The sequence below is a fragment of the Pteropus medius genome, unplaced genomic scaffold (assembly GCF_902729225.1).
Source record: "Pteropus medius unplaced genomic scaffold, Ma_sr-lr_union100, whole genome shotgun sequence".
Lineage (NCBI taxonomy): Eukaryota > Metazoa > Chordata > Mammalia > Chiroptera > Pteropodidae > Pteropus > Pteropus medius.
This window is the reverse complement of record NW_024344240.1, coordinates 1,544,705-1,571,428: the sequence shown is the minus strand read 5'-3', so window position 1 is coordinate 1,571,428 and position 26,724 is coordinate 1,544,705. Positions and strand designations below refer to the sequence as shown.

Below are 26,724 nucleotides of genomic sequence, written 5' to 3'. Positions count from 1 at the left end.
AGTATCATGCAAAATAAAAATCAAAGTGGGCACCTAGAGTAAAACGCATTAAATTAAAAAAATCATGGAGAATACAAAAAGGCCACTAGAACTAACAAGTGAATGAAACAAAAACAAAACAGACCTCGTCCTCTTTCCCAGTATATTGGTATTTAGATGTGATAAGTCAAGTTTCCAGAACGACCTTTGCCCTCGCATCTATTTGAGGACCATGTAAAATGATAAAGATTATTACTAGTAACTTGTTTTTCTTAAATAATTTTAATGTTATGATCAAATCTGACTGGGCCTAGGATATGTTTTTTCCCACCTTTAAAAAGTACAACCCTTTATTCCCTTCTATGTATAGAAAATGAAGTTGAGCAAAAGAGAAAGACTTAAAAGGTACATTGAAGTTTTGCTGGATGATCTGCAATTTATCCCTCTTTACGTTTCTACATAAAAGCTTCACTAGAAGTCTCCATTATTTATTAATGTTTTATTGTGTATATGTGTAGACCATATGTGTGTGCCAGATGTGGAATTCATCTCAACACAGTAATTGGGGGAGGGCAGAGTCAGCTAAAGGAGGCCCAATTACATCTTGGTATCTATATAGGACAATCCATAGTAAGGAAATGAATAAAGTTGAGGTAAAACAGTAGCTCATACCCTTCCCAGAAATCCTCTGTGGATTCCAGACAGACCACCTGCCTAACTGTCAGAGAATATTTGTGTGGCTTCTATTAAAGACAAAAACTCCACGAGAGAATTTTATTCTGGCGGTTGCAATATGAAGAGTACCCCAGATATGAATATCAGAGTTTCTCAGTAGGGTGGTTTTGCCTTAGACTCTCATGGAAAAGAATGAACATGTAGCACATTGGGGACTTACAGTAGGGCTTGTTTTGCAAGTAGGAGATGTCTCAGTCAGATATCTGAACAGGAAATGTTTTCTCTGTAGCTGGCAAGTTTCAGGAGGGCAAAGAGTTCTAATCTCAGCTAATCAATCATGACAAACAGTTCCGATCTTAGCTAATCAATAATGAGATAAAGAGTGGGAAACTGGAGTGTCTGTGTCTGGCTTTGTCAGCAAGTTTGGGCAAAAGAGAAGGTCTTTGTTGGCTTTGTCAAACAAACATAGTTTTACAACACTCTTTGGGATTAGAGTAATTTCTGCGGAATTTTGGTCAGGGGCCCATGAAAGAGTCCACAAAGTCAGCGTTTCTTGTTGGCACTGTTCATGGAGAAACAGCCGAGCCATCTGTTGTGCTCTGACGGTGGTCTGCGACTGAGAAGGGCTCTGGAGAGCAGGGGGCACATGGAAGAACAAGCAGGCAAATTATCATTAGACGTTGTAGTAAGGAATAAAGCCAAGACTTGACACCAGACAGCAACCAGTCTCGTGGAGTCCAGGATATTAGTGTGGAAAGGTCCCTTGATGATGGGATCAGGACTGCAGTGGCAGTGAGTGAATTTCTTCACTAGCAACTTGAATGTTCTTGTTTATGATGCAGAGGTCAGAGAAGTTTGGGGAACAAGCATGCCGCAGTTGCTTCCAAATACAGCACATGTCCCCGCTCTGGATGCCAAGACCAGACTGAGTGTAAGTCAGTTGAGGAGCACTGTGTGTTGAGTCTTTTGAAGTTCTAGGGTGAGAAAGTCTAGTTCTTTATCACATCATTTACAGTAAGGGTTATCTTCTGTAATAGGTCATGGTAGATGTGGGAGTTTCAACTCATTTCCTGAGTGGCCCATACTGCAGATGCTCCAGGCAAAAAAGTGGTTCAAATGTGACCAGATGTAGTAGTCAAATCCTTGAAATCTCCTACGAAGCTTTAGCTTCCCTTTAAGTGTGCCATCAGATCCAGCAGTGAAAGGAAGAATGCAGTAACATTTTGGTGTCGGCCTCCATATTTTTCAGAAACACAGTTACTAGAAGACTGTCAAGACCAATGATAGGCATTGAAGAGGTTAGAGAGGAATTTAAGTAGTTTAAGAAGCTGTTTGGACTACATAGCTAGTAAGGACCGACAAGACTGGTTAGGTAGCTTGAGCCAGTCCATTGTGCTCAGAGCTGTCAGTAGGCTCTGCTTTTGTAAATGAAACACATGGTTGTCATTCAGAACATCTAAGAGAATGCGTGATTCTTCGCCATAGAGTTATCCTTTCTACAATATAGAAACTGAGAAAAGGATATGACTGTAAGGGGGATATCCTAAGCGGGACTTTTCCATATGTAAAATTTTAGTGCCCCCAGATGGCAGCCCCCTATGGTGGAGTTATTTGATACAAGGGCATTTTTTATGTGAAAACGTTGACTAGTTGTTGTCATCAGTTGGCAAAGTAAAAGATATATAGGCAGAACTAGAAACCTACAAGAATTTTTGTCTGTAGAATTGCCAGAGAAATAAACATGACTTTTTCCAAAAGTGCTCCAGATTGGATTTGGTATAAAATATAGGAAGAATTCCTTAACGATGTATGGGAGAAACAGGTAAACTAAGCTGTGGAGGTTCTAAGGGTGGGAAAGAAAATTTAGGGAAAGATGGTCGAACTGAAAGGAAAGGGTGAACTAAAGCAACAACTTCAAGAAAGATTTTAAGACTGAGTAATGAGTCAGCAAAAGCCATCGAGGATTTAGGGGGTTCTGAATGTGGGTAAAATGGGGAATAGGGAAGAAGGAAATGTTAAAAAAAGCAAAAAAGAAAAAAGACACAGGTCAAGGACGTTTTAATACCAATAAGTGACAGAAAAAAGGAGGACAGCAAGAAGGATACCAAGGGAGACTACGTAGGGAATTGAATAGAAGAGTCATGGGTGATCTTGTTCTGGTGTCTCAGGTGGAAGATGAGCACCTCATGGTGCCATACGCTTGTTCTCGGGAAAGCAATCTACTTCATGTCATTATACAGGAGGAAAAGTTCTTTTTCCTTCAACTCTGCTAGGTTCCCTAACTGGAGCTCTCTACATTTAGAAGGACAAAAGATAGGTTAACAAGAGGAAAACAAAGAGTTTATTTATGCATGTGGCACAGAGTCATGCAGGAGAAACCTCAATGAAGAGTAACTGGAATGGTTGGTTAGAATTCTGTCGTAGATAGCATCCTAGCAAGGGAACAATACAGTTTTAGAGAAGTGACAAGACATCCCTTTCGTGTGTAAAAAGAGGAAAGGATAATGAGTAATTGAGAAATCTGAGAGTGGGAGGAGATGGAGAGGATTTGAGGTTTCAAAATACAGATATGGAAAGAGAGTTCCTGGTAAGGGACACAGGGACAGTCTCCTTAGTCACGGCGTATAAGGGGGAGGCAAGAGCGGAAGAGTTTAGGATCCAGTTCCGGTCTGGCAATAGCCAACTAATCGTAGAAACCCTCTGCGTTGTCTTAGGGAGAGGGAAATGATAATGGTGTTAATTCTTTTAGAAATAAAGTCTTTCCTTTTGGGGGGAACATATCATGTCCCAGGCACTTGAGGGCTATGAATTGCATTTTACATTTAGAGACGTTATGCTCCCTGCGGGCAAGAGCTCGGAGTAAATGTTGAATGTTGCCAGCCATCGCTGAGCAGAGAAAGTCATCTACATACTGAATTCAGATAATATTAGGGCTCAGATATTTTGCAAGGATGGATGGGAGTTCTCAAAGGAGGCTGGCTTGAGTCATGAATGGATGAGACTTAGCGACACAGAAGGAAAATTGAGTACAGTGTGGGGCTGAGCCTGACCATTCCCTATGTAGACCCCCACATGACCACAAGCGCATGATGCTCTGAGAAAGATCAGATCCAGATGGGTGTGCTGCTCGGCAAAGCCCTGCCGTGAGAAACCTGCCAAAAGCGCTTTGTCGATTGGGAAGGGATCCCCTTATGAGAGCCATGCAGGGTTTACGTATTCAACAATGGTTGATAATTCTGCACAACTCCGTAGGGGCCAGCCTGGACGTGTGTATGTATGTGGAATGTAAAGAAGCGAAATTTAAAATCAACCAAAAAACGAAAGACCAAAAAATGGGTTAAGATCCTTAAAACAGAGAAATGACTGAAGTTTGAGGCAAAAATAAAGCCCAGTAGGTAACGCCTCATCTTTGTGAGACAGCCAGCATTTAGGATGAGAGAGAGAAAGTAAGGGAGGTCAACTTCGAAGGCTTGTAAGCAGGCTGCTGAGGTCAGGCCTGCTTCCCAGTAAACAGTATTTCATGTAGCAGAAGGCTGTCCAGGTGCCCTCGTCCAGGTGTGCATTCTGTGAGTATCAAGCTAGCACTAGATGCTGCTTGGATACTGATTATACAAAGATGAAAACGATAGTGTCTGCATTTGTGAGCTCTTTCCAGCAGGGAGACTGGCAGCTAAAGAGTTCTCAGTTCAGTGGCATAAGGGTTATATGAGACATGAACTCAGGATCGCATAAATGGAAGCAGAGAATCTCACTAGGGAGGGTCAGAAAAGGCTTCACGGAGGTGACAAGTGAGTGGCACTTTGCAGATGGGCAGACAGAGAAAGCAGGAGAGACCGAGCAGAGGAATCGATGAGAGCAAAGGTTAAGAATAGAAAATACACATCACGTCTCTCCCCTACCCCTCCACCCCTTGCTACTGATTCTGAGATGTCTTGTGTGGAAGGGGTGACATTTGTCAAAGGGATGAAAAGGTTCTTGTGCCTAGAGTGTAGGTGGTGCCAGGAGTCCTGAGTATGAGGGTGGAAAAACAGGTCGGGCCTGGTTTTGAAGGGCTTCAGGTGCCAATCAGCAATTTACCATGCCTGCTCCGCCATTCTCTCGAAGTTCTGGGAAGGAAATCTTATAGATGGATAACTCTGGTCACAGTGGAAGGAGTACGTACAGGCAGAAACAATGAGGAGGTTATGGCAGCACTCAGAGGAGAGATGATCGGCCTTAGAAATAGGTCAGGATCAGACATTTTCATTTGGATCTGATGGAATCTGGTAGCCATCGATCCCTGTGGCCTGAGGATTTGGTTCTATTAGGAGCATAGTGGCGTCATAGAGTATGTGGACTATGTCTAGGCCCGTGAATTCAGTTTGATCCTGGCATTTACAAGCTTTGTGATTCTGAGCAAGGAATGGATTCTTTCAGAGTTCAGTGCACTTCTATAAAAGCAGGTGTAATGTTACCTCTTTTTTCCTTTTTTTTTTTTGCAAAGCTTGAATAACATGATGTACATGAATCTAATATACTGTCTGGCACAAAGTAAGTCATTCATACACTTGAGTGCCCTTCAGCTGGAGTTCAGGGCCTCCCATATTTTGGTTCACATAGATCCTTCTAGGAAAGAGGCCTGCTCTCTTGTATCCATCCATCCATCCATTTCTTTAAAAATCGAAGGCTCTTTACTATTTCTCAGGCATGACCTCTTTCTCACTTCTAAGCCTTTGCTCCTGCTACTTCTTTCCTTTGACCATCCTTCCTCTCCGTGGTTCTCATTTCTCTGTAGGGAAGTCACTTCTCCTTAAAGGCTGTACTTCAAATAGTACCTCCTCTAAGAACACGTCCTCAACGTCCTTCTGTAACCCTTCCAAAGCACTTTATTGGAACCGTTTTAATGACCCTTATACTATACTGTGCTTTACGTAGCTGTTTTGGACCTTGTGAGGTCGTTTATGTCACGGGAACTAAAATGGAGCCAGGAAGCCAGTGAGAAGTTTGTCTTACATTCCAATCCGCACATTTCTCCATGAACTTTTGAACTTTTCAGCTGTGCCTGAACTTTAATCTCCTCCTCACCATGACAACCAGACCATCTGCAGTCTTTACCTTGAAAGGAGCCAGCTCCTTTTGCCAGCCAACATCTTTTGTTTGCATTCGGGCTCAGCCAATCCCTATTAGCTTAGCCAGAATCAGTCATTTACATAACGAAGGCCGGATGGGGGACAGCAGTGCTGGCCTGAGCCTTTATAAGCCCTTCTTTCTTTGTTCTCCCCAGCCCAATTTGGGTTGCTGCCTCGGTCTGTGCCCCGGATTGCAATCTCTCCTTGCTCAAATAAACTCTTTTTATTCTTTATTACAGCCTAAATATATATATATTTCACATTATACTACATATTTTCTGTCTTCAAGGCAGCATCTGGTTAATTTTTCTAGTCACTATAGTGCTTAATTCAATGTACAGTGTTTTCATAAGTAGATATTTAATAATCAGACTAATATGACTGACTTGGAGAGAGAAGAGGAGAACACTAACTGAGTGCTAGGTATGAAGTGGGTTGGGGCTGGTCTGTGTCCTCTTAAGGCAGAAAATTAGTGGAGACATACTGCTGCCAATCCTAATTTTATTGCCATCATTTCTAGTTCCGTCTCTGCAACTCATAGTTCTCCCACGGCATCTAAGTATGGCAAAACAAGATAGAAGGTTACTAAGGACTGTTTCAGACAACTCTATCCTACTGGTTTGCTGAGTTTTTGGTTTGTTCGACCTATTTATGGCTTAATTTAGGTCAGTGGCAAAGGCAATGTTTGCTCTGGGACTTTGGTGTTATTCAATGTAAGTGTTAAGGGTGGAAAATTTTCAAGTGAGCAAACTAGCTAAGTCAGCTATAGGGAAGAAATATCTTTAGATATCAGTTGTCCTACTTGCTTGTGTGTGGTTTAGGAAGTGTATTGTATAAAATATGTAGATGGCCAATGTCTGCTTCTGTAATCCATTTACTTGTTAATTAAGGGTGTTGTTCCGGGCAAAGATATGCTAAAAGCCAACTTCCATTTCTGTAATCTGCTGGCTTGTTCAGGAGACCACCAGGATATGGTCTTGAGCTTTATTAGCTGCCTGCTCTGAAAGCTCGGGGCTGATCTCCTCTAGCCCTGCGTGGTAGAGAGTCAGTCGCCAGCCGGCTAATAAAGGCTCCTAATTAATCTCAATTGGCTCCGTGGGTCTCAGAATCGTTCGCACCGTAACATAAGAAAAATATATAGTCTGACAAAATCACAATCTAGGCTAACAGCAAATTGTTTCAAAATAAAATTACCTGATTAAATGGCACACTCTGGCTTTTTTCATTAAACTTCTTTTAACTTAGTAAGTATTTATAAAATTAGTTTGTGGTCCCTTTAAGCACAGCAAAAGACATCAGGGGAACGTGGTGTTGAACGAAGACATAGGGAAAACCAGCCTGCAAAGAAAATTTATAAAGAAAAAACTGGCATTTGGGTAATAGACAACTAGATGTGATGGTAAGTTTTTCTCTAAGAAAAAGAAGTTTTTGAAAAAGAATGCCTAACATTTGTCTTTTAAAATGAAAAAAAAAAACAGCTATAGTTTATGTGAGAGATCTTTATTTTCTTTTGAACAATATTAAAACATAAATTATAGTGCAGTTCAGTAACACAATGAGCATGTGTTAGAATTAATTTTAGAATTAATTTTTTAAAGGCACTTCTGGTGCAATTACAGTTAAGTAATATAGACAATTCGATGGTTACTTCTCTTGCCACTTTATAAAGTTGCCTCCTCTTTTTACATTGTTCTTTTAATATTATTCAGTGAATTGTTGAATTTTATAAAAATTTCAAAGTCCCATCGTGAAAGGTCCTTCTATGGATCAACTTATTTTAATTCTATTTAACTGTTAATAACAATCCCGATAAATCACATTTAAAAGACGTTTTAAAATATCCTTTATTCACGTGCTAACATAATCATTCTTTCACGGACCTGTAAGGTGTTTCAAGCACCCACATGTAAAGGAAGTGGAACTCGGTAATGTAAACCTCCTTCAGGAATAAAAGTTGGATAAACCAGACCTTTGTTGTTGTTATTGTTTATACTTTTTAAATGGTTTTACCCTGTTATTTTTAATTATACAATTTCAATTGTATGATTTTGTGAAGATTAACTTTTTTTAGAAAACAGGAATTTTTTACAAAAATTATAATGTAAAATTAGCTCCCCAATGCTAAATCAAAACATATTCTCTAAAGAACATTCACAATTGATCTCAATTTTATCATAAATATGTGTACAGAGAATCATAATTATCAGCTCACCTGATTAGAAAAATTTTCTTATAAAGAAAAACATTCTTTGGCTACCCTTTCACAGAAACTATTGTATGATTAATGTTGAAATCCAACTAAGCTGACAAATGTTTAAAATTTTGCACACTGCATTCTTTCATTTTTGAGTTTAAAGTAAACTTTAAAAATTATAAAACACTATAAAAACTGTCACAAATTGAAAGCCATATCATTATATTTTTCTCAGTAATTGAAATATTTTTTGTTGTAGGCTACAGTACAAATAGTGTATTTTAACTACTGATTTTAAGTAAACATGGACTGTAGGATTTGATTAGAATATTCTGATATAATAATAAAACTCAACTTATTTCATGCATAATCTGAAAAGTTCCAGATATATTTAACAGTGATTTTAAAAATGTAAACATATCCTTTTCCTTGTGTAGTTGTGCTGTTGTTCCATTAAAAATAGAGTCCACGTATACGGCAACTAAATGTTATTCCATCTCTAAATCTCTACGTAGTCACGATAAGAATAACCAAAAACAGAAATCAAAATTACATTCTTGATTTGTTCGGAAATGCAGACACAGTATTAAGAACACATTTACTGTGCCTGAAATATTTCCCAAATTATTTTTGGTTATGGATTGTATTAACATGAGTAATTTCAGAGGCCTATAAGTGCTACATACAATAATATATGACATTTAGACTCTTCGATAGGAGTTTCTATTGTGCGAATATGCTAAAATAGAATTTTCCTGAGATAAACTATCTTGCTGGCTTACAGAAATAACCCCGTAAAACCATATTCACATTTTAATCTGACACTCACCCAAAATGAGTGTTAACAGATTTTTATCATCTGTTGATTTGTGCTAATAATTCTTCTCAGTAGACTATTATACATTTGTTTCTAAATTGGTGTACTCAGAGAACTTGTTTAAAATGAAACTTTTTAGAAACACAAAGATGCACATGAATAGCTACTTCAGAGATAACTTCCAAGTGTAAAAATCAGGAAGTCTCTTCTATGCTTTTAAGTGTACTAACATTTATTTTTAATTAGGAAGCCATTCACATTAATAACTTCTACGTAAGAACTGTTTGTGAAATACTGCTGAGATAATTTTCAGACTTCATGATAAAATTTGTCCACTCCTGACAAATATCCTCCATGGAGAAATCTTCGCCACCATATTCCAGAGGAAGAATGTCTGGGAAATGCTGAAGTAAGCTTTCTTTGTAATTAGTCCCGTGCATATGAATCTGAAATAGCCAAAATGTTTTTAGAAAGTATGCCTTCTGTCTCTCAATACAGTAGATGAATTTCCAATGGAAAATCAACACCATAAAATAAGCTACTCTAATAACTTCCAAGATTGGAGGGCATCCTTTACTCCTCTGCTTATAAATCTGAGAACTGTACGTAAGTTTAGATTGTGCTGCTTATGAATCTGAGCATCTTACTGTAGTCATAACTATAGAAAATTTATTAAAAGATATTCTTTTCCTCTTTCAAAAGTTGATTTTTTAAACTCTAAATAAAAATATTTTATACATTCTATTCACTAATGTACAAGTTACTTTTAGCAAAATATCTAATATCCTGGGACTATTCTGTAGATGGTAAAAGGTAGTACCTGTACCTGGTATTATTTCATATAAAAGCATATACTTGAGCACAAAATTAAGTATATGGGGAATAATATATGTGGTACATTTGATGGATCTCTTGACTAGTACAAAATTAAGAGACAATTGTAATGGGTAAGAATCTTACATTTTCAAATATTTTAAACTATGAAAATTGATCACATAATGCCCTAAAGTTAAAATAAAGGCCTGGAACCTTGAATCAAAAGCACACCTTGTTGGGGAAAAAAAATAACCTTTCTTCAACTGTTAGAGCAAACTGTTCATCCACACATTCAGCAATCATTTAATAAGCACCTACTATGTGCTAGGATATGAGGAATGAAAGAGGAACAAAAGTTTCCTGCACTCAGAAACCTCAAAATCCCCAATCCTTGACTTGTTTTAAAATGTTTAAAATATGATGAGCAAATACAGAAGAAAGTTTACCATCTCCTTAGGAAGGGGGAAATAAGAACATTCGTAGGGTATTGCCAAAATTTTGAAAAGGAAGAAAGTGGCTGGATTGGGACCCCACACACACCCCTGCCACCATTTTGGCAAATCTGTTTCATGTCAATTAACTTTCACTGACACGCTTCACCTAACTTGTCAGTTTTTAATTTTTCTTTCTCTTATGCTCATATTCTATTTATTAGGTTCAATTTTTTGTTGTTTGTTTTTATTTTTCCAGAATAAAATTCGAAATAGAAATACTTAGTTTTAGATCTTTCAAAGTGAAACAGAGTTTGGCTAGCTATTATCAAGCTACACTGGGGTAAAAAAAAAAAAATGAATAAATGAAAAAATAGACTTTTATAAAAATACTAGAGTGGAAAGTGGCCATTTTCATAGAGATGGTTCTTCTTGAAGACAGATAGAAGTACCTACTGCATAGTACCTCAATAGAATAACTTCCAGGGTCATAATTTTCTAACCAGATGCAAGATGTTGCATTTTCTTAATATGAAAGACTATACTTTTTAAAATTTCAAATTATTTTTGTAACTCACATAATCACTATTTACATTTAAATAATGTTTGAGATATAAATTGTCAAAGCCTTTAAAAACTGTTTTGTGTTCAGGCACTGGATGTTCCCACTGTTTACCTAAATTTAAAAATTCTCCTTTACAGATTAATTAGTATCCTAAGAGGTATTAGATATTCACCTGAGATAAGGCTCCTATCACAAGATAAGTAAAATAATCAAATCACTTTTCTTTAACTAACGTGACATTAAGTCACATACCTCAGGTACTGCGGTTTTCAGTTGCACATGTCTATTAAAAATTTTTATTTCATTTGCATAGATAATACATTCATATAGCTAGACATCAAAACACGATAAAAGACACACAATAAAATGTCTAGCTGGCAACCTGACTCTTACCCACCCCATCCACACCTCTTCCCTGTTTCATATAGTAACCACTTAGGTTGCTTTCTTGTTAATCCTTTTAATTTACTTTTTATGCAAATATAACTATAGATTCTGATTTCTCCCCTTTTTATACAGAAGGTAGCACACCATAAACACTATTCTGCATTTGGCTTATTTCACTTTACAATACATCCTGCAAATCTTGTATTCTACTACTTTGATGTCTCAAAGCTTATTTAAACAGTCCCATGATGATGAACACTCAATGGTTTCCAATATTTAGCTGCAAGGAATCTTGTCGTATATGCAGTTTTGTTCATTTGCAGGTAGGATAAATTCCCAGAAGAGCAAAGGCTATGATTTTGATAACTGTTACCACGCTGCTCTCTATAGGGAATGTACCAGATTGCATTCCCACCAGCACTATGTGAGAGGCACACGTACCCCACAGACTCACTAACTTCATTTTTCAAAATTAAAAAGAAATTTTAATTTATGAGTTGTTGGCTTATTAGATAAATACTCAAAATATTGGGCCAGTGGTGGTGGCGTGCTTAATAAATCAGTTCTTAAATGAAAAAGGATTGGAACATTTGGTATAGAGGAATAGTGACTTGAATATATTTTACTCACCCGTCCCTTGATTTTTTCAGTCAGGAATGGTTTAACCATGGAAAAGACAGCATGGAAAATTATTGGCTCATTTATCAAATGGATACCACGAACTTTTAATGGAAAGGAATCCTTTTGAAAATAAAGAAAAAATTTTGTTAATAACAAAGCATAAATAAATATATATTTTTATTGACAAGTCCCTCCTTTGAACACTTGCTAAATTTACCTAATGGGTGACTTTATTTTCAAAATTATTATTCTATCAACACAATAGTTTGCTTTATAGTTCACAGTCACTAGATGAAGAAAATATCTCTAAAAAAGTGTTCATTTTGTAGTTTAGGCAAAGTATTTTAAGAAATGCCTGCATCTTACATACAAAAAAAATCTCTTTTCTAATCACATATAAATGTTTTCTTAAGGAACCAATGAGTTATTTGGATATTAACATTTAAATTTTTTCTTAAAGTTTTTATTTTAAGAAAATAAACTTTTATAAAAGTTGAAAGAATAGTGCAATGAACACACACTTTTAAAGTTTTGACACTGGTATAAGTCTTTAACATCAGAGTAATGCTGGCTTCTTCATAAGGTTTAAAATGTTGAGTTAAAAGAAAAAAATCTCATCAATGGTTTTCCCACCCAAAGATGTAGTGTTAGTATAAAGACATTTCCTGCCAAGTTTCTTCATAGACAATTCTCTTTTTTCCCATGCATAGCTTTTAGAGACAGGTTATTAATCTGCAGCTTTTCTTTCCCAGGTTCATTCTATGAATAATTTTAAACATAATTGCTAATATGCTTTCTAAATAATTTGTATCCTGTTTTATTCCATTGATATAATACAATTTCTGTAAACATCATGAATTGCAATAATCCATCAAATGAACGGTACCATAATTTAAGTAGCTATTTTCCTATTCCTGGACAGAAAAACTGTTTTTTAATTTTATTATGCAAAAATCAATGCTATAGTACCAATCTTTATGTATTTGGAGGCAATGATAGTTATAAACACAGCTTTTACATGCAGATGATCTGGACTGGAATCTTTGCTTTACTGCTGACAAAATGTGTGTGTTTGGGCATTGCTATCACCTCCCTGACATAGTTAATTAATTTGTAAAATGGAAAAAAATAATAGTCATATGACATAGGCTGGTGCGGCCATTAACGGACTTGAAACACTTAGCAAAGTACCTGGTCCATAGTTTGCTACCATTATTATATACACAGTCTTTTCTATATTTAAGACTATTCCTTGGCTACATTCCCAAAAGTAGGTGATTATTGGGTCAAAAGTGATGGGTATTAAAAAACCTTTTGATTTCTAAAAGAACTGTATCAATTTACACTTACTAAAACTTATGTGACATTTTGGTGTACCATTGCTATCAATATTATTTTTTGAGTCAACTTTTTAATTTAGGAAGAAAATTTTAATGACAGAAAGATAAAGTCACCACATTACTGTTTAAATGTATAAATTCTGTAGTTACTAATCTTGAACATATTTTCATAATTTGTTGCAACATTCTTTTATAAATTAATAACACTTTTTCTTAGCATTACTGAATTCTATGTATCATTACTAAAATTTTATTTGATTTTCTAATAAATGTACTATCCCTTCTCTTTGTATAATATCTAACTAAATTTAAATCTATTATTTGGAATTATTATGCCAAAAGTTAAACTATACCACTTACTGTAAGAACAGCAGCAATCTTCTTGGCTACAGATGGGGTAATTTGAAAAGCGTGAGAAAAATGCCAGCCTTCCAAATCAAAGACAGCCTTGATACCATTACGTTGGGTTTCTACCTCCTGTACAATAAGCTCGGATGTGATAAGACTTACACGAAATACATCATAAGCCGTAAAAACTTTGGGGTCCCAGTGTGCTAAAAAAAATAACAAAAGATATCACATCTCAGCATTGTGTGAAAAATCAGAAAGACTTACAAAGGGAAACTAATTCTTTTTAGACTTAAAGAATCAATAGAAATAAAAACCTGTACGAAGATCTTGAATAATAGATGAAATTGGTGGTCAAAAAACATATGTCTGCTTCTCCCTAGTAAAGCACAGATTTTTAAGAGCATGGAGTAGGGGCTGGATTTGATTGCCAGATGAAGCTACAGCCCAAAGACGCAGGAGAGGGCTTTAGCTAAAGATAGGAGCTCTGAGCTTAGAGGTGTTGAAAATGGGAAAAGCACAGCCTGGATCATGAAGAGTAACTAGGGCCCTACAGCAACCAAAGAGGTTGTGAACGGAAATGCTTGCGGAGTAGACAGGCTGGCTGATGTCTCTGATACCCCTCAGTGACAAGCAGCATGCAGTGGACTCAAGTCCTGACAGGCTGGAATAGTAAGCGTGGGCTTCAGACAGCAGAATCAGGGGAGCACTCAAATAGCTGACCAGACCCAGGAAAAGCAGGGAATACCTGTGCTAACAAGTGGAGTTACTGACATTCTTCTCCTGCCTTCTCCCTCACCATCCCTGAGGCAAGTCATGGCTTGCAAAAAGGATAGTAATGGATAAGCAAGCAGGTAATCTTTAAAAAAAAAAAAAAAAAAAAAAATGCATCCACTAAGAATTGTAATATAGTTGAAAAATAGACACACAAAGAAGAGAGGAACCAAACTCAAAAGACAAAGGTACTGAAACCCAAGGAAACAGTTAATAAAGCAAAAAAAGCATTAAAGGAAGCAAATCGTTTCAGTGGGGGAAAAAAGATACCAGAGGCTATTATTTTAAGCACAGGCTATTATTCAAAAGAATCACTTGAGATCTTAGAAATAAAATGATGATAATTGAAGCAAATCTCAGTTGATGGGACAAATGACAGAAAAGACACAACCAACAAGTGAATAATGGTTTGGAATAACAAGCTGAGGAATTAAAAGCCAAGAGTTGATATGTATGAATTAAAGTTAAGAGGTATTCAGCTAAATCTAGAAGTTTCAAAAGCCAGCTAATTAAAGGCAATAAAATAGGGAATGGGGAACAGAGGAAAGAGGAAAAGTAACGGTAGAGAAAAATTTCCAAAGCTGAAAAAAGAAGTCTTCAGATTAAAGCGTCCGTGGCATTCATAAGAAAAAAAGAAAGAAAGAAAGACAGAAAGAGAAAGAAAGACAGAAAGAGAGAAAGAAAGACAGAAAAAAGAAAGAAAGAAAGAAAGACAGACAGACAGACAGAAAGAAAGAAAGAAAGAAAGAAAGAAAGAAAGAAAGAAAGAAAGAAAGAAAGAAAGAAAGAAAAGGTTCATGACTAAGTAATAGTAAAATTTCAAAATAGCAAAGTTTCTGACTTGGACAACTGAGTAGAATGCTGGTACCATTTATTGAGATAGGAGACACAAACATGGGAAGAGAAGTGTTTGAGGCAGAAAAGATCATAAGTCATTTCAGACATGTTTAAATGGTGATTGTGAAACATCCAATTGAATACAGCTGGATTAGGGAGCTGTTCTGTGAATCCCTGGGAACAGGAGATGGCAGAGTAGTTACATATCTGGGAGTTGTTTGTGCTTATATGAGTCTACGGCAGGGATTATGTTAGAGCTATGTTTCTCTCTCATAAAGTAGCATGAGGCCAACGTACTAAGAAATATCAGTATTTAAGGATGAGTAGAATAGGTGGTGCCAGCAAAGGAGACTAAGAAGGAGTAGCCAGTTTAATCAGAAGCCACCTGTAGAATGTGACATCAGAGAAGCCGAGGGAGCAGGGTACCTCCAGAAAGAGGAAGTGGTTTGCTGTGTTCAGAGGTCAAGTAAAACAGGACTAATCACATCCATTAGATTTGGTGAAAAGGTCACTGATGATTTGTTAAGGTCATTTCAGCAGAGGGCTGGGAGCGAAACCAGTGGAACCAGATGAGGGTAGAGTGAAAGGAACTGTGAGAAAACGTGGCTGGCTAACACTGCTAACTTAAGAAATTTGGCGGGATTGAGAGGAGTGGAGAAATGGCTGGGGGTGGAGGCTGCATGGCCTTGTGGGATGGAGGAGGAATTTTTGTTTCATTTTGGATGGCTGACTCTTAGCCGATTCAAATGTCAACTGGTAGCGTCTAGGAGAAAGGAAAAATTCGAAGATATAGAAAGAAAAGAGATAATCAGTGTTCTAAGGAATGCACGATAGATTGGACTCTTGTTTTCAAAAGCCTTGGATACCTGGTGAGAATTCGAGTAGTCGATCCATGGACAACCCAGCTCAAATATACTATACTACTTCAGAAATTGAACGAAAGCTACAATGGTGAAAAATATGAAAAGAATGACTGAAAGTCTGCAATTCAGAAAGTACATACCTAAACTTCTGAGCCCACCAACATATCCAGACCTGTACTGCCCAGTACATAGCCATTAGCTACGTGTGGCTATTTAAATTTAAATTAATTAACATTGAATAAAATTAAAAATTCAGTTTCTGAGTTGCAATAGCCACAAGTACTCAACGGCCATGTGTGGCTAGTGGATACTGCAGAACAATTTTATCATCACAGAATGTTCTATTAGATAGTTCTCATCTGGACTTTAATCTCCTTTAAGGAAAAAAAAAATGCCTTAAAAATTTAATTCCTTTTCCAACATCCAGCTGACATTTATTGAGTGCTTACTATATACCAAATAATGTTCTAATTATGTTACAAGATTTAATACTCACAGCAATCCTTTGAGATAGGTTTTCACTATGCCCGTTTGACAGATGAGAAAAGGGGCTTACAGCTACACAGCTCTCCATGGAGCTACGACATAACAGAGCTGAGATTGTAACCCAGGCAACATATTCCTAAGAACTCGTATTCCTAAGAGCTAAGCTGAGGAACCAAACTTAATACTCATTGTTAAATTTGACTTTTGCTCCGTTAGTGTAGTAGTGAGTTTCCAAAGGCTTAGAGTTATAGTTGACCTTTGAACAATGCAGGAGTTAAGGGTGTCAACCTCCAGGCAGTCAAAAATCCACCTATAACTTTTGACCCTTCGGAAATTGAAATAGTACTAGCCTGCTGTTGACTGGAAGCCTTACCAATAACATAAACAGTTGACTAACACATATTTTGCATGTTATGTGTATTATATACTGTATTCTTACAAAGTAGACTACAGAAAAGAAAATGTTACTAAGAAAATCATAAAGAAGAGAAAGTACATTTCCAGTATTCTATGTATTTATTGAAAAAATTCCATATATAAGTGGACCCACGCAGTTCACATCTGTGCTGTTCAAGGGTCAGCTGTATATTCTCTGGCTTATAGGCTAATCATGGCAAAAACTTAACCTGCTGGAATGGAGAAAAGGACTCAGTCCATTTTTTTCAGTTTTTACTGCACACAGAGATGGTGCCTAGGAAAGGTGGTTAAGTTAATGTTCTATCAAAAAGCTTTAACACAAATTTCTTTTTCTGGGTCCTCCCATTAATTCCATTCAATTTATAAAATTTATAAATCATTATTTTATCTTTTTGTTTTATTTCTAAAACTGTTTTGAGTTTCTTTTTACCCTAGAATAACACATTATTCTATATAACGCAAAGGAGATTTTCTGCATACCTTCATGTTCTGACCATCGCTAAACCTACATGTTTTTCTTGATTTTAAAATCTCTTTGACTTAGTCTACGGCCATGCTACCCTGAACAAGCCCGATCCCATCTGATCTCGGAAGCTAAGCAAGGTCAGGCCTGGTTAGTACTTGGATGGGAGACCACCTAGGAAGAGTAGGTGCTGTAGGCATAAAATAATAATAATAATAAATAAATAAATAAAATAAAATCTCTTTGAGTTAAACAGTGCACTTATAAGTGAATATACTACCAGATGCCCTCGATAAACAACAGAGGGCTCCTGATTCCGTGTTAAGGTATTTATGATCAAAGTAGCACATTTCCTTTTTCACTATCAAGATGTCATTTTTACTCTTAACTTGCCCCAGCTGGTTTATGAACAAACTGGAAAAAACTGCAGCCAGGCAGTGCAGATTCAGAGTACTTGCAGAGAGAATGATCTGTAGGTTTGTTTTATGTTCCTGGGACCCCAGCAGGGTTGCCTGAATAAACATAAGATGCCCAGTTAAAGCCAAATTTCAGATAAATGAGACATTATTTTTCAGTAAAAATATTCCCTGTGCATACTAAAAGTTATTGGTTGCTGATATGAAATTCAAATGTAAATGGACACCCTATGTTTTTATAAAATATAGGTTGACTTGCTACATACTTGCTACACTAAAGCTGGCAACCCCACCCAAGGAGCTCAAAGAACTTCATTCAACATCCTATAACATTGTTGGAGCAATAAGAGGACAGAAGAAAAACATTATGACATCTGGTTTATAGACAAATGACTTCATAATTAACCCAGTTGTATTTGACATATAAGCTGAAGCAATAAAACCGAACCATTTCTAGTCAGCCTTCTGATACCCTTTCAAGAATTAAATGCGCTGTCACCTTGCAAGATAGCAGACAGCCGACTCACAGGCAGGCATCTTATCTATAAGCAAGCAGGAGAAGCAAATCTATGCAGATGTTAAAGTTCCCTAGAACATTTAACGGTATGAAAGTTTCTGTAAGATTATAGTTCCTAAGATTCTGCTCATAAAATGTTGGGCCACGAGAGGATGCCGGGGGTGGTGTGGGTCCTCCCTTAAATGCCACTTTTAATCACACAGAGGTCTAAGGAAGGGACAGAAGTTATAAGTCACTAACCTACAAGAAATAGTGGGAAGACCTAATGGCGAAAGCGGAAGCAGTGAAGAGCAAGAGGGGCGTGTGCAATACGTGAACTTCAACATTTCCCAGGGGTGCTGCTTTCCTGCGGCACCTCCTCCATCCGGGGAGGAGCCTCTCACCCCTCGCCCCTCAGCCTCAAGCGCTGTCCAACTGGTCATTCACTAGCTCACTCCAAAAATCATTAACAAACACCCATCATGTGCTTGCGATACATCAGCGAACAGAACAGACAAGATCCATGTTCTCGTGGAACCTATACATATTATTATAATTCAGAATTCTTACTTATATTTCCCACTAAATATGTTTTGCAACACTTTCCCCTGATCTTTTTCACCTTTCCCCGCATTTCTCATCCCTCTTTCCCTTTTCTCTTACTTTATACAGTTTACTGTGTGGAAAAATGGAAGGAGGATTTTCATTGGTTTTTGTTAATTTTCTCACAGCTGTCAGTTTTATTATATTTGAGGAACAGTAAAATCTAAATTAAACCTAAATTAAAACCTAGAAACCTAAGTGCTTACGTATGGAACCTCTGAAGCTGTCTGTGTGGCAGTCAAGAAAAATCAGGTGTTGTGTCTGACTCACCGATTCTGTAAATGAGAACTTTGCTGCCGGTGGGGTCTCTCTCTCTCAGGACTCCGAGATAGCCAGCCTTCAGAAGGCCAAGAATACTTCTGGGGTGTAGATCTGCACTTATTTCTGGACATTCTGCTCTCCACTTATAATAGTTTTTTAGTAACTGAAAAATAAAATAAAAATTGTCTACAGATAGCGTACATGGTAAGCATTTCGTAAAAGGGGTAGGAAAGCCTTGGCATTACGTGTGACCCTTGCCCTCCGTTATGTCAGGATTTTAAGCTAGGGTTTCTTCTTAGCTGTAAAAATTAAAAGCTTCCTTCAGCAAGGATCTCAGGTGATAGGCGTTAATCGCAAATTCAAAGTTGAGTAATTCGTATTCGTCTCCTGTGGTGAGTGGTCTCCAGAGGTAGCTGCCAGCAATACCGCTCCTCCTGGTGTACACATGCCATCCTTCCCATCAAGAAGTGGAATCCCAAGGGTGTGAAGTACAGCATAAGGGATATAGTCAATAATACGGTAATAACCATGTATAGCACCAGGCGGGTACTAGACTAATCGAGGGATCGCTTAGTCAGTTACATAAATGTCTAACCATTATGCTGTACACCTGAAACTAATATAAAATAATATCGAATGTCAACTGTAATTGAAAAATAAAAATAAAAGAGGTGGAATCCATTTGATTCCTTTCCCTTGAACTTAAGTTGGCCTTATGTCTTGCACTGACTGATAGAATTTGGCAGAAGTGATAACTTCCTAGGTTTTAAGAAGCCTGGGACTTTTTGTTTTTGCTTTTTGGGATCCAGACACCATGTCAGATTACAAAATGAAAAGTCTGTGCAGAGGGAGGCCCTGGAGGATGAGAGGCTGTCTTACTTAGGTAGCCTGACTTCAGCCAAGTTCTCATCTGATGCAACGTGGAACAGAGAAGAATATCTCCAGTAAGCTCTGCCCAATGGAACGATCACAAACGAATAATACTTGTGGTTTAAGCCACTAAATTTGGGGGCGACTTGTTACTTGGCAATAGATAACTGAAACATCTACCTTGAGTCTTTTTAAAATAGCGAATCGAAGTCAATCAAATCAATTAACTCTACAAATGTTTTTGGGATATCCACAATGTTCCACACACTGTGTTACGCACTGAGTTAAAGCAGTAACCAGAATAAGTCTCCACTGTCACTGGAGGTGACCTGTTGATGACAAGTGGAATCACATAGGCCATGCTCTACAGTGAAAAGTTCAGTTCTCAGGCTACTTCTTTAGAAAAACTTCAGCTCTGCCTCTTCTTACCTGTGTGATTTTAGGTAAGTGTTTAACTCCTTTGAGTCTTGTTTCCTCTCTATCTACCTGATAGAGTTTTGTGTAAAGCATCACATGTGGACATAATGAGTGGCAGTTAACACTGTCATTTTTATACTAGAGAAAGTCATTTGGATTAATTGGCTCATCCAAGTATTTAGTAAAGGTTTACATTCACGATAACTACAATCTTTTGTCTTTATTTTCTTTCTTACGAAAAAAAAAGAGCTAAATCAAAGATACAAAGGAGCATTTCTATACCACTGCTATACTTTCTATTAATAGTAAAACAACAAAAATCGACTTTGTTAATAGTGGTATGCATTTGGAGAGCCTATAGAACAATATGCCCGGATATTAGGTCTTGAGAAGATATAGTTTAAAAGAATCCCATATTTTTGCCCCAAAAGAACCACCAAAATGGTTACTCTACATTTACAAATCACACAAATATCGCCAGTGTATTGTGGAGAATACTAAAATCAAATTACATATTTAAAATCTACTACATTTTAATTTTCCCCTTCATACTTTTCAGCATTCTCAATTTTTCTAAAATGGCAATATATTTGTTTTGAGTTTAAAGAGATCTCTTAGCAATGTGAAACTGAAGTTCAGATGAAGTGAAAGAACAAATTTTATAATTGAGAATCATTGGAATAAACGTGATAACTGTAACCACAAAGTACTAAAAATCTGGAGGAGAAACTACAAATACAAATTTAAAAACCAAGTAGAGGGTGAAATGCGAAGCTGTGGGAAATCCTAATGAGTGGAAATAGCTAGAGGAAGAAACTGGTTGGATTGTGGCAAAACCCCACCACAGGTACACAGAGGGAAGAAAAAGACATCTTGCTTCTGCTCTCTCTGTCTCTCTCTCTCTCTGTCTCTCTCTCTCTACTTCGTGCTTGCATGCTGATATTTCTCTTTCTCTCTTTCTTTCTTCCACTTTCATTTCTTCATTTAATACATTTTTCTTAACTTTTTTTTTTTAAAAAAAGAGAATGTTGCTAAAAATTAAATGCAACAGAGAGGTAAGAAAGAAAAAACGTCAGTAAATTTGACGACCAAGAAATAATTGGTAATCTAAATAGCAATTTCCAAAGGCAGTAAGAACAAAAAGCACATCGTAGATTCTGGTAGATTCCTTTTATTCTATAAGATGAATTCTTCATCCTCCTGTCTTAGGGAGCATCAGAATAAGTATTACTAGCATTTTACAATGCTCATTACATTTTTCAGGCATAAAAATAATCCTTTTAATTATGATTCAAGCAAACTGCTACCAAGAGATAGGTGCATGTGTTTAATGAAAGAATAAATATACTCCTTATATGCGGTTTTACTTTCTATGGTTTCAGTTACCTGCTGTCAACCGCAGTTCGAAAATATTGAATGGAAAAGTTCAAAAATAAATATTTTGTAAGTTTTAAGTTGTGCACTGTTGTATCGTGATGAAACCTCACGCTATCCCACTCATTCCTCCCTCTGTCCAGTGTCTCCATGCTAGAGAGGCTCTCTGCTCGTTAGTCACTTAGTAGCCATCTGGGTTATCAGATCGACTGTCGTGGTATCGCAGTGCTTGTGTTCACCTTTATTTTGCTTAATAATGGTCACAAAGCCATTCACATAACTTTGATTACGATATGTCATAACTGTTCTATTTTACTATTTTACTATTAATTATTGTTGTTAATCTCTTACTATGCCCAGTTTATAAACTAAACTTTATCATAGGTAATATATAGGAAAAAGCAGACTATAGCTAAGGTTCAGTACTATATCCGGTTTCAGGCATCCACTGGTCTTACAAAGTGTCCCCTGAGAAAAATGGGGACCACTCTCTTGTATAAGTAAATCAGATGAATCCAAACAGTTGGAAAAATGATTTTTGTAAAGACGCACAAATAACTCTCATGCCTTTGACATTTTACTTTTACAAATCCAAATATCTAAACCTGTATCTTTATTACTTTTTCACTGATAAATAAAATCAAAGGTCCAGTTGATATCATAAACAATGTAAATGATATAAACTGCCCCTGAGCAATTCTCAAACGAATCTCCTAAAATGCACAAGACAAAAAAAAAATGGATGCAAATGAATATTATTATTGGAAGGCACCTGTTTTGTACTAATTAGGAAAAAAGAAAAAGAAAAAGTTATGGTTTAGTTTAACTATGCTTTATAATAGAGTAGGTTTCTTCTTACATTTTGCATGTATTTTCAAACGTATTTGTGCAGTTTTTATAGCATTTAATGGCATCATTTCCGATTACCCCTCACAACTGCCCTGAGAGGTAACTGTTGTTACCCCATTTTATGGTTAATAAACTAAAGCTCAGAGAAGTTACACATTTGTTTAAGGGCAATAGCTATAGAATCGGAGTGGAGACTGGAACTGAAGACATGATAAATTTTACAAAAGAAGCTACATTTAGTGGGAAATTGGCAGGGAGAGTCCATGGAATTTTGAAAGCTTCAAAGTCATTGGGAAAACCATAACAATATTTAAAAGGTAGAAAACTTATCACATAGACATAGAACAGACGGAGATGAAGAGTTGGCTGTTTTTATGTTCATTGTTTTAAACAGACAGAGCAAATGTAGTGCACCTGAGAGCACAGGCTCCCCTGAGTTTAACTCAAGTTCAAATCCTTGCTCTACCACTTAATAACTGTGATTTCAGACAAGTCACTTACTCTTTACATCTCAATTCCTTCTAAAATGAGAAAATAATGAGATAATCCTCTCAAATCCTACACCCCAAGGTACCCGGCACTCTAAGAGCTATTAGGATTCTAAAAACCTCATTAAATAGTTATCACTTCAAAAACAAAAACTACAAAAATGAGACATTTCATTACAACTCAGGGATTTATTGAGTTTTGTTCATACACTAAAACTATCGGGCTTTTACATTTAAATAAGGAAGTTTGAGTTGAATTAACTGCTTTTGTATAAGAAAATGAAAAAATAGTTTCATACTCTAAACATTTACCTCTCATTTCCAGTTGGCAGGCAAGTAAGGCAAAGAGTTCACAGACAGAAACTTGATCTATCTCTTGTGGATTTAGACACAGTCCTACTAGCAAATTACTCAAGGACATGGTGCAATGAAAACAATTCAGGAATATAATATAGATAAAATATATGTAACAGAGGCTGAAGGTAAATTTTATTTCTTCTCTTTGTACATTATTTTTATTTTGTTGTACTTTTTTATTATTTCTTCTTTATAAAATGTATTGGGGTGATACTGGTTGATAACATTATATAAGTTTCAAGTGTACAATTGTATGATACATCATCTGTACAATTGTATGATACATCATCTGTACAATTCTATGATACATCATCTGTATATTGCATTGTGTGCTCACCACCCAAAATCTAGTCCCCCTCTATCACCATAAATTTGACCCCCTTTACCCTCTTCACCTACCCCTCCATCCCCATTTCCCTCTAGTAACCACCCTTCTGTGGGTTTTGTTTATAGACATTACTTTTAAAAAGCAACCACAATGAAATTAATAAATCATACACTTTCACGGTCAGTTACCTCTACGACATACATATATCTAGTGCCTCATTTAAACTACACTCTCTCTAGGACCTGAGACTGTGTCTTCACATTTGCTAGCGGCTGAGTAAATATTAGTTTATTACTCATGATGTTGGGACACCTGGGTAGCTATCTGACGAAATGAAAACAAAGTCAGATTCCTAGTTCATTCTTCACATCAAAGAAATACCAGATGAGCAATAAGTCCAACACTAAAAAAAGAAGTCATAAATTACTAGAGAAAACTTTAGAGAGGAGAAGCTTATAATAAAACTGAGAAGCAGAGAACAACCAAATAAACACATTTGTTACACGAAAACTTAAAATTCTGCACAGAAAGAAAATAGCTTTAACAATGTCAGAAGACAAATAACAAACTAGGACAATGGTAATGTTTGCTTTAATAAGAAAGACACTTTATGCATAAAATTTTTTATATTGTATGTATATTATATTTTATGTAAACAAAATGGAAGAAAATAAACGAGTGGCAAAAACAAGCAGTTATGGAGAAAATTAAAAGTGTTAACAATATAAAAGATGATTAATTAAATAAATGCATATTCTAATAATGAGAACCAGTTCTTCACCTAGCAGGTTGACACATTGATCATAATGTTTGCCAATACAGCGTTGGTGATACTATGCGATTGTATATATGCAATATAGAATTGACGAAATTAGCATTTTGGAGGACAGTTGTTGTAGTCCTCAACACTGAAAATGCACATCTCACTTCAGCAGCAATTCTGCAGGTCGAACTTATCCTATAAGGATATATTTCTATTTTTTCACCAAGACAAATATACAAAGACATGCTAGAATGCCCAGTCAGTGATGGAAGATGCCCCCATTTGTCTTGTTTGCTTCATTTTGTGTACTGCCAGGCAAATTATAGGAATTCAAAAAATAATCATTGAATGAAGGAATGAACAACGTGCATGGCAGCACTGCCATTGTCTGATGACAGCTCCGTACTAGGGACTGCTTATTAAATGTTAATCTAATAAACTCATGCAATACAATAGCATGCAGCCCATAGAAGAATAAGATATATGTATACATGCGGAAACGAGATGATCGGGTTTTAAAAAAAGGCAAAATGTAAAACACATGCATATGCTTGTGTGAAGCCGGCTATCTGGAAAGACAAACACGAAACAGCAACAGTAACCGCCTCTGGGCAGATGACTGGAAAGTAAGGTTTGGAGTCGGGAATTTTTTTCCTTTCGAAAGTTACTTTCAGAAACTTACTCTTCTCTACTAGTTATGGATTATTTTTACCATCGGTAGTCTTTACTTTTTTAATTAAAAATTAGTTATCAACCACCAAAAGACGTCATACTGAGACACGTTGGGATTCTGTACTATAATATTTCCCCTGCCTTTCGACTCGCAGGGTGACAATGAGCAAGCCACCTGGAGAAAGGGCTAGACATATTCAATCACTGAGCGCTTCCTCCGCGCCCAGTTCTGTGCTGGGAACTCACTGTTCTGTCAAATGGGTTCATGATCGGTCCTCGAAACCAGTCAGTGTGGTAGATATTCTCACCATTATTTAACAGATGAGGATGCTGAGCCCAAAGTGACCTCAGTAAAAGTCACATCCCTCTTTCTGATTCCTGTCTTCTCACCACCCCTTCTCTTAATCGGCAAGCTGTACCATACCTGAAAACCCAAAGAAACAGCCTCATCCTTCATCCGTCCGCCCAAACCATACTGGACTACGTTAAAGTCTTGACACTTAAGGATTACTATTAATAACACTATCTCGCTAGAATTTGGCTTTAGATCTTCGGTTTTACTGGCAATTTCATTCTCCCCGCCAAATGTGGAGTTTACTGAGATGTAATAAAATCTAGGCTTCCTACTTCTCAGCTGTTGCTTTTTTTTTTATATCATCTACTTTCTGCCAGAGAAGAGAAAAAGCATTTCTCCCAAACTTAGTAAGTTCGGGACACTCATCGAGAGCAGAGTTCCAGTGTTTGAGATCAATGGCCCATCATCATCCCGGAGGGCTCCAGGATGGAGCTTGGTGGAGGTTTTCCGTTTCCATGACAGAGAGAAACTGGAAGGACCGACACTGGATCTCTCAGAAGACTCCCAGGCACAGTGCTCGCTGCCCAGTGCGCCAGGGGCGCGTTCCCACCAAGGGGGTCAGGACAGCACACCCACGAGTGCCCAGCCCTGTCCACACGGAGGGGCGCAGCGGGGAGGCACCCTTACCCGCCAGGCCAGGTCGAGGTCGAAGTCTCGGGCGCGCAGGAAGCGCAGCAGGAAGGAGTCGGTGAGCGACGCGGGCGGAGCGCCCGCTGCCCGCGCGCGGCACCGCAGCTCCGCCAGGGCGGGCTGCAGCAGCGGCGAGTGGTCGGGCAGCGCGCTCAGCTGCAGCCCAGCCGCCGGCCCCCGCGGCCCCTCTGCCGAGCCCGCCGCCATCGCTCTGGTCCGGGTGGCCCGGGGCGGCCGGAAAAAGCTCGGGCTGCGGGCCACCCTCCAGTCCCTCCTCCGGTGGCCGCTGTCCAGCACACGCCCACCTTCCCGCCCCGCCGGGCGGTGGCGGGCCTGGCACACCTGCGGGTGGGTGGGCCAGCCCTGCCTCTCCGAAGGAAACCACGTGGTGTCCCCACCCGTGCTAATCGTTCTGAAAGTTCTAGATAGTAACCTGAACCTTTCCCGAGTCAAGGAAGTCACTGGTGTTCAAGGCCAAGGGGACATTTCAAAAAGTTTGTTTGCCTACATTGGCTGTGATTAGTTGGGATGTTTCAAATGAATCTGCTAGGGATCTTTTTCTTTTCACCCTTTCTCCCTTCCCTCCTTTAGCCTCCCTCCCTCCCCTCCTCTCCTCTCTCTCTCTCCCCTTCCTCTCTCCCTTCCTTCCTTCCTTACTTTGTCTTGGAGCTGAAAGAACCCTTAGAACAATCACTTAATGGCATGTGGCAGACTTGCCACTGAG

The 26,724-nt window shown here is 37.8% G+C and overlaps 1 protein-coding gene and 1 non-coding gene across 2 annotated transcripts; one reads left to right on the top strand and one right to left on the bottom strand.

Annotated features, from left to right (window-relative positions):
* Positions 1-7,233: 7,233 nt before the first annotated feature.
* On the bottom strand, positions 7,234-26,222 carry TTPA (alpha tocopherol transfer protein). Its single transcript, XM_039868856.1, has 5 exons — positions 25,998-26,222; positions 18,907-19,060; positions 13,294-13,487; positions 11,603-11,713; positions 7,234-9,219 (listed from the first exon to the last, which is right to left on the bottom strand). Exons 1-5 carry the CDS (start codon positions 26,205-26,207, stop codon positions 9,043-9,045), a joined length of 846 nt encoding a protein of 281 aa, XP_039724790.1. The 5' UTR covers positions 26,208-26,222; the 3' UTR covers positions 7,234-9,042.
* LOC120607567 (5S ribosomal RNA) lies at positions 17,202-17,320 on the top strand. The gene has a single exon (XR_005654171.1). It is a non-coding gene; the product is annotated as a 5S ribosomal RNA (ribosomal RNA).
* Positions 26,223-26,724: the final 502 nt, after the last annotated feature.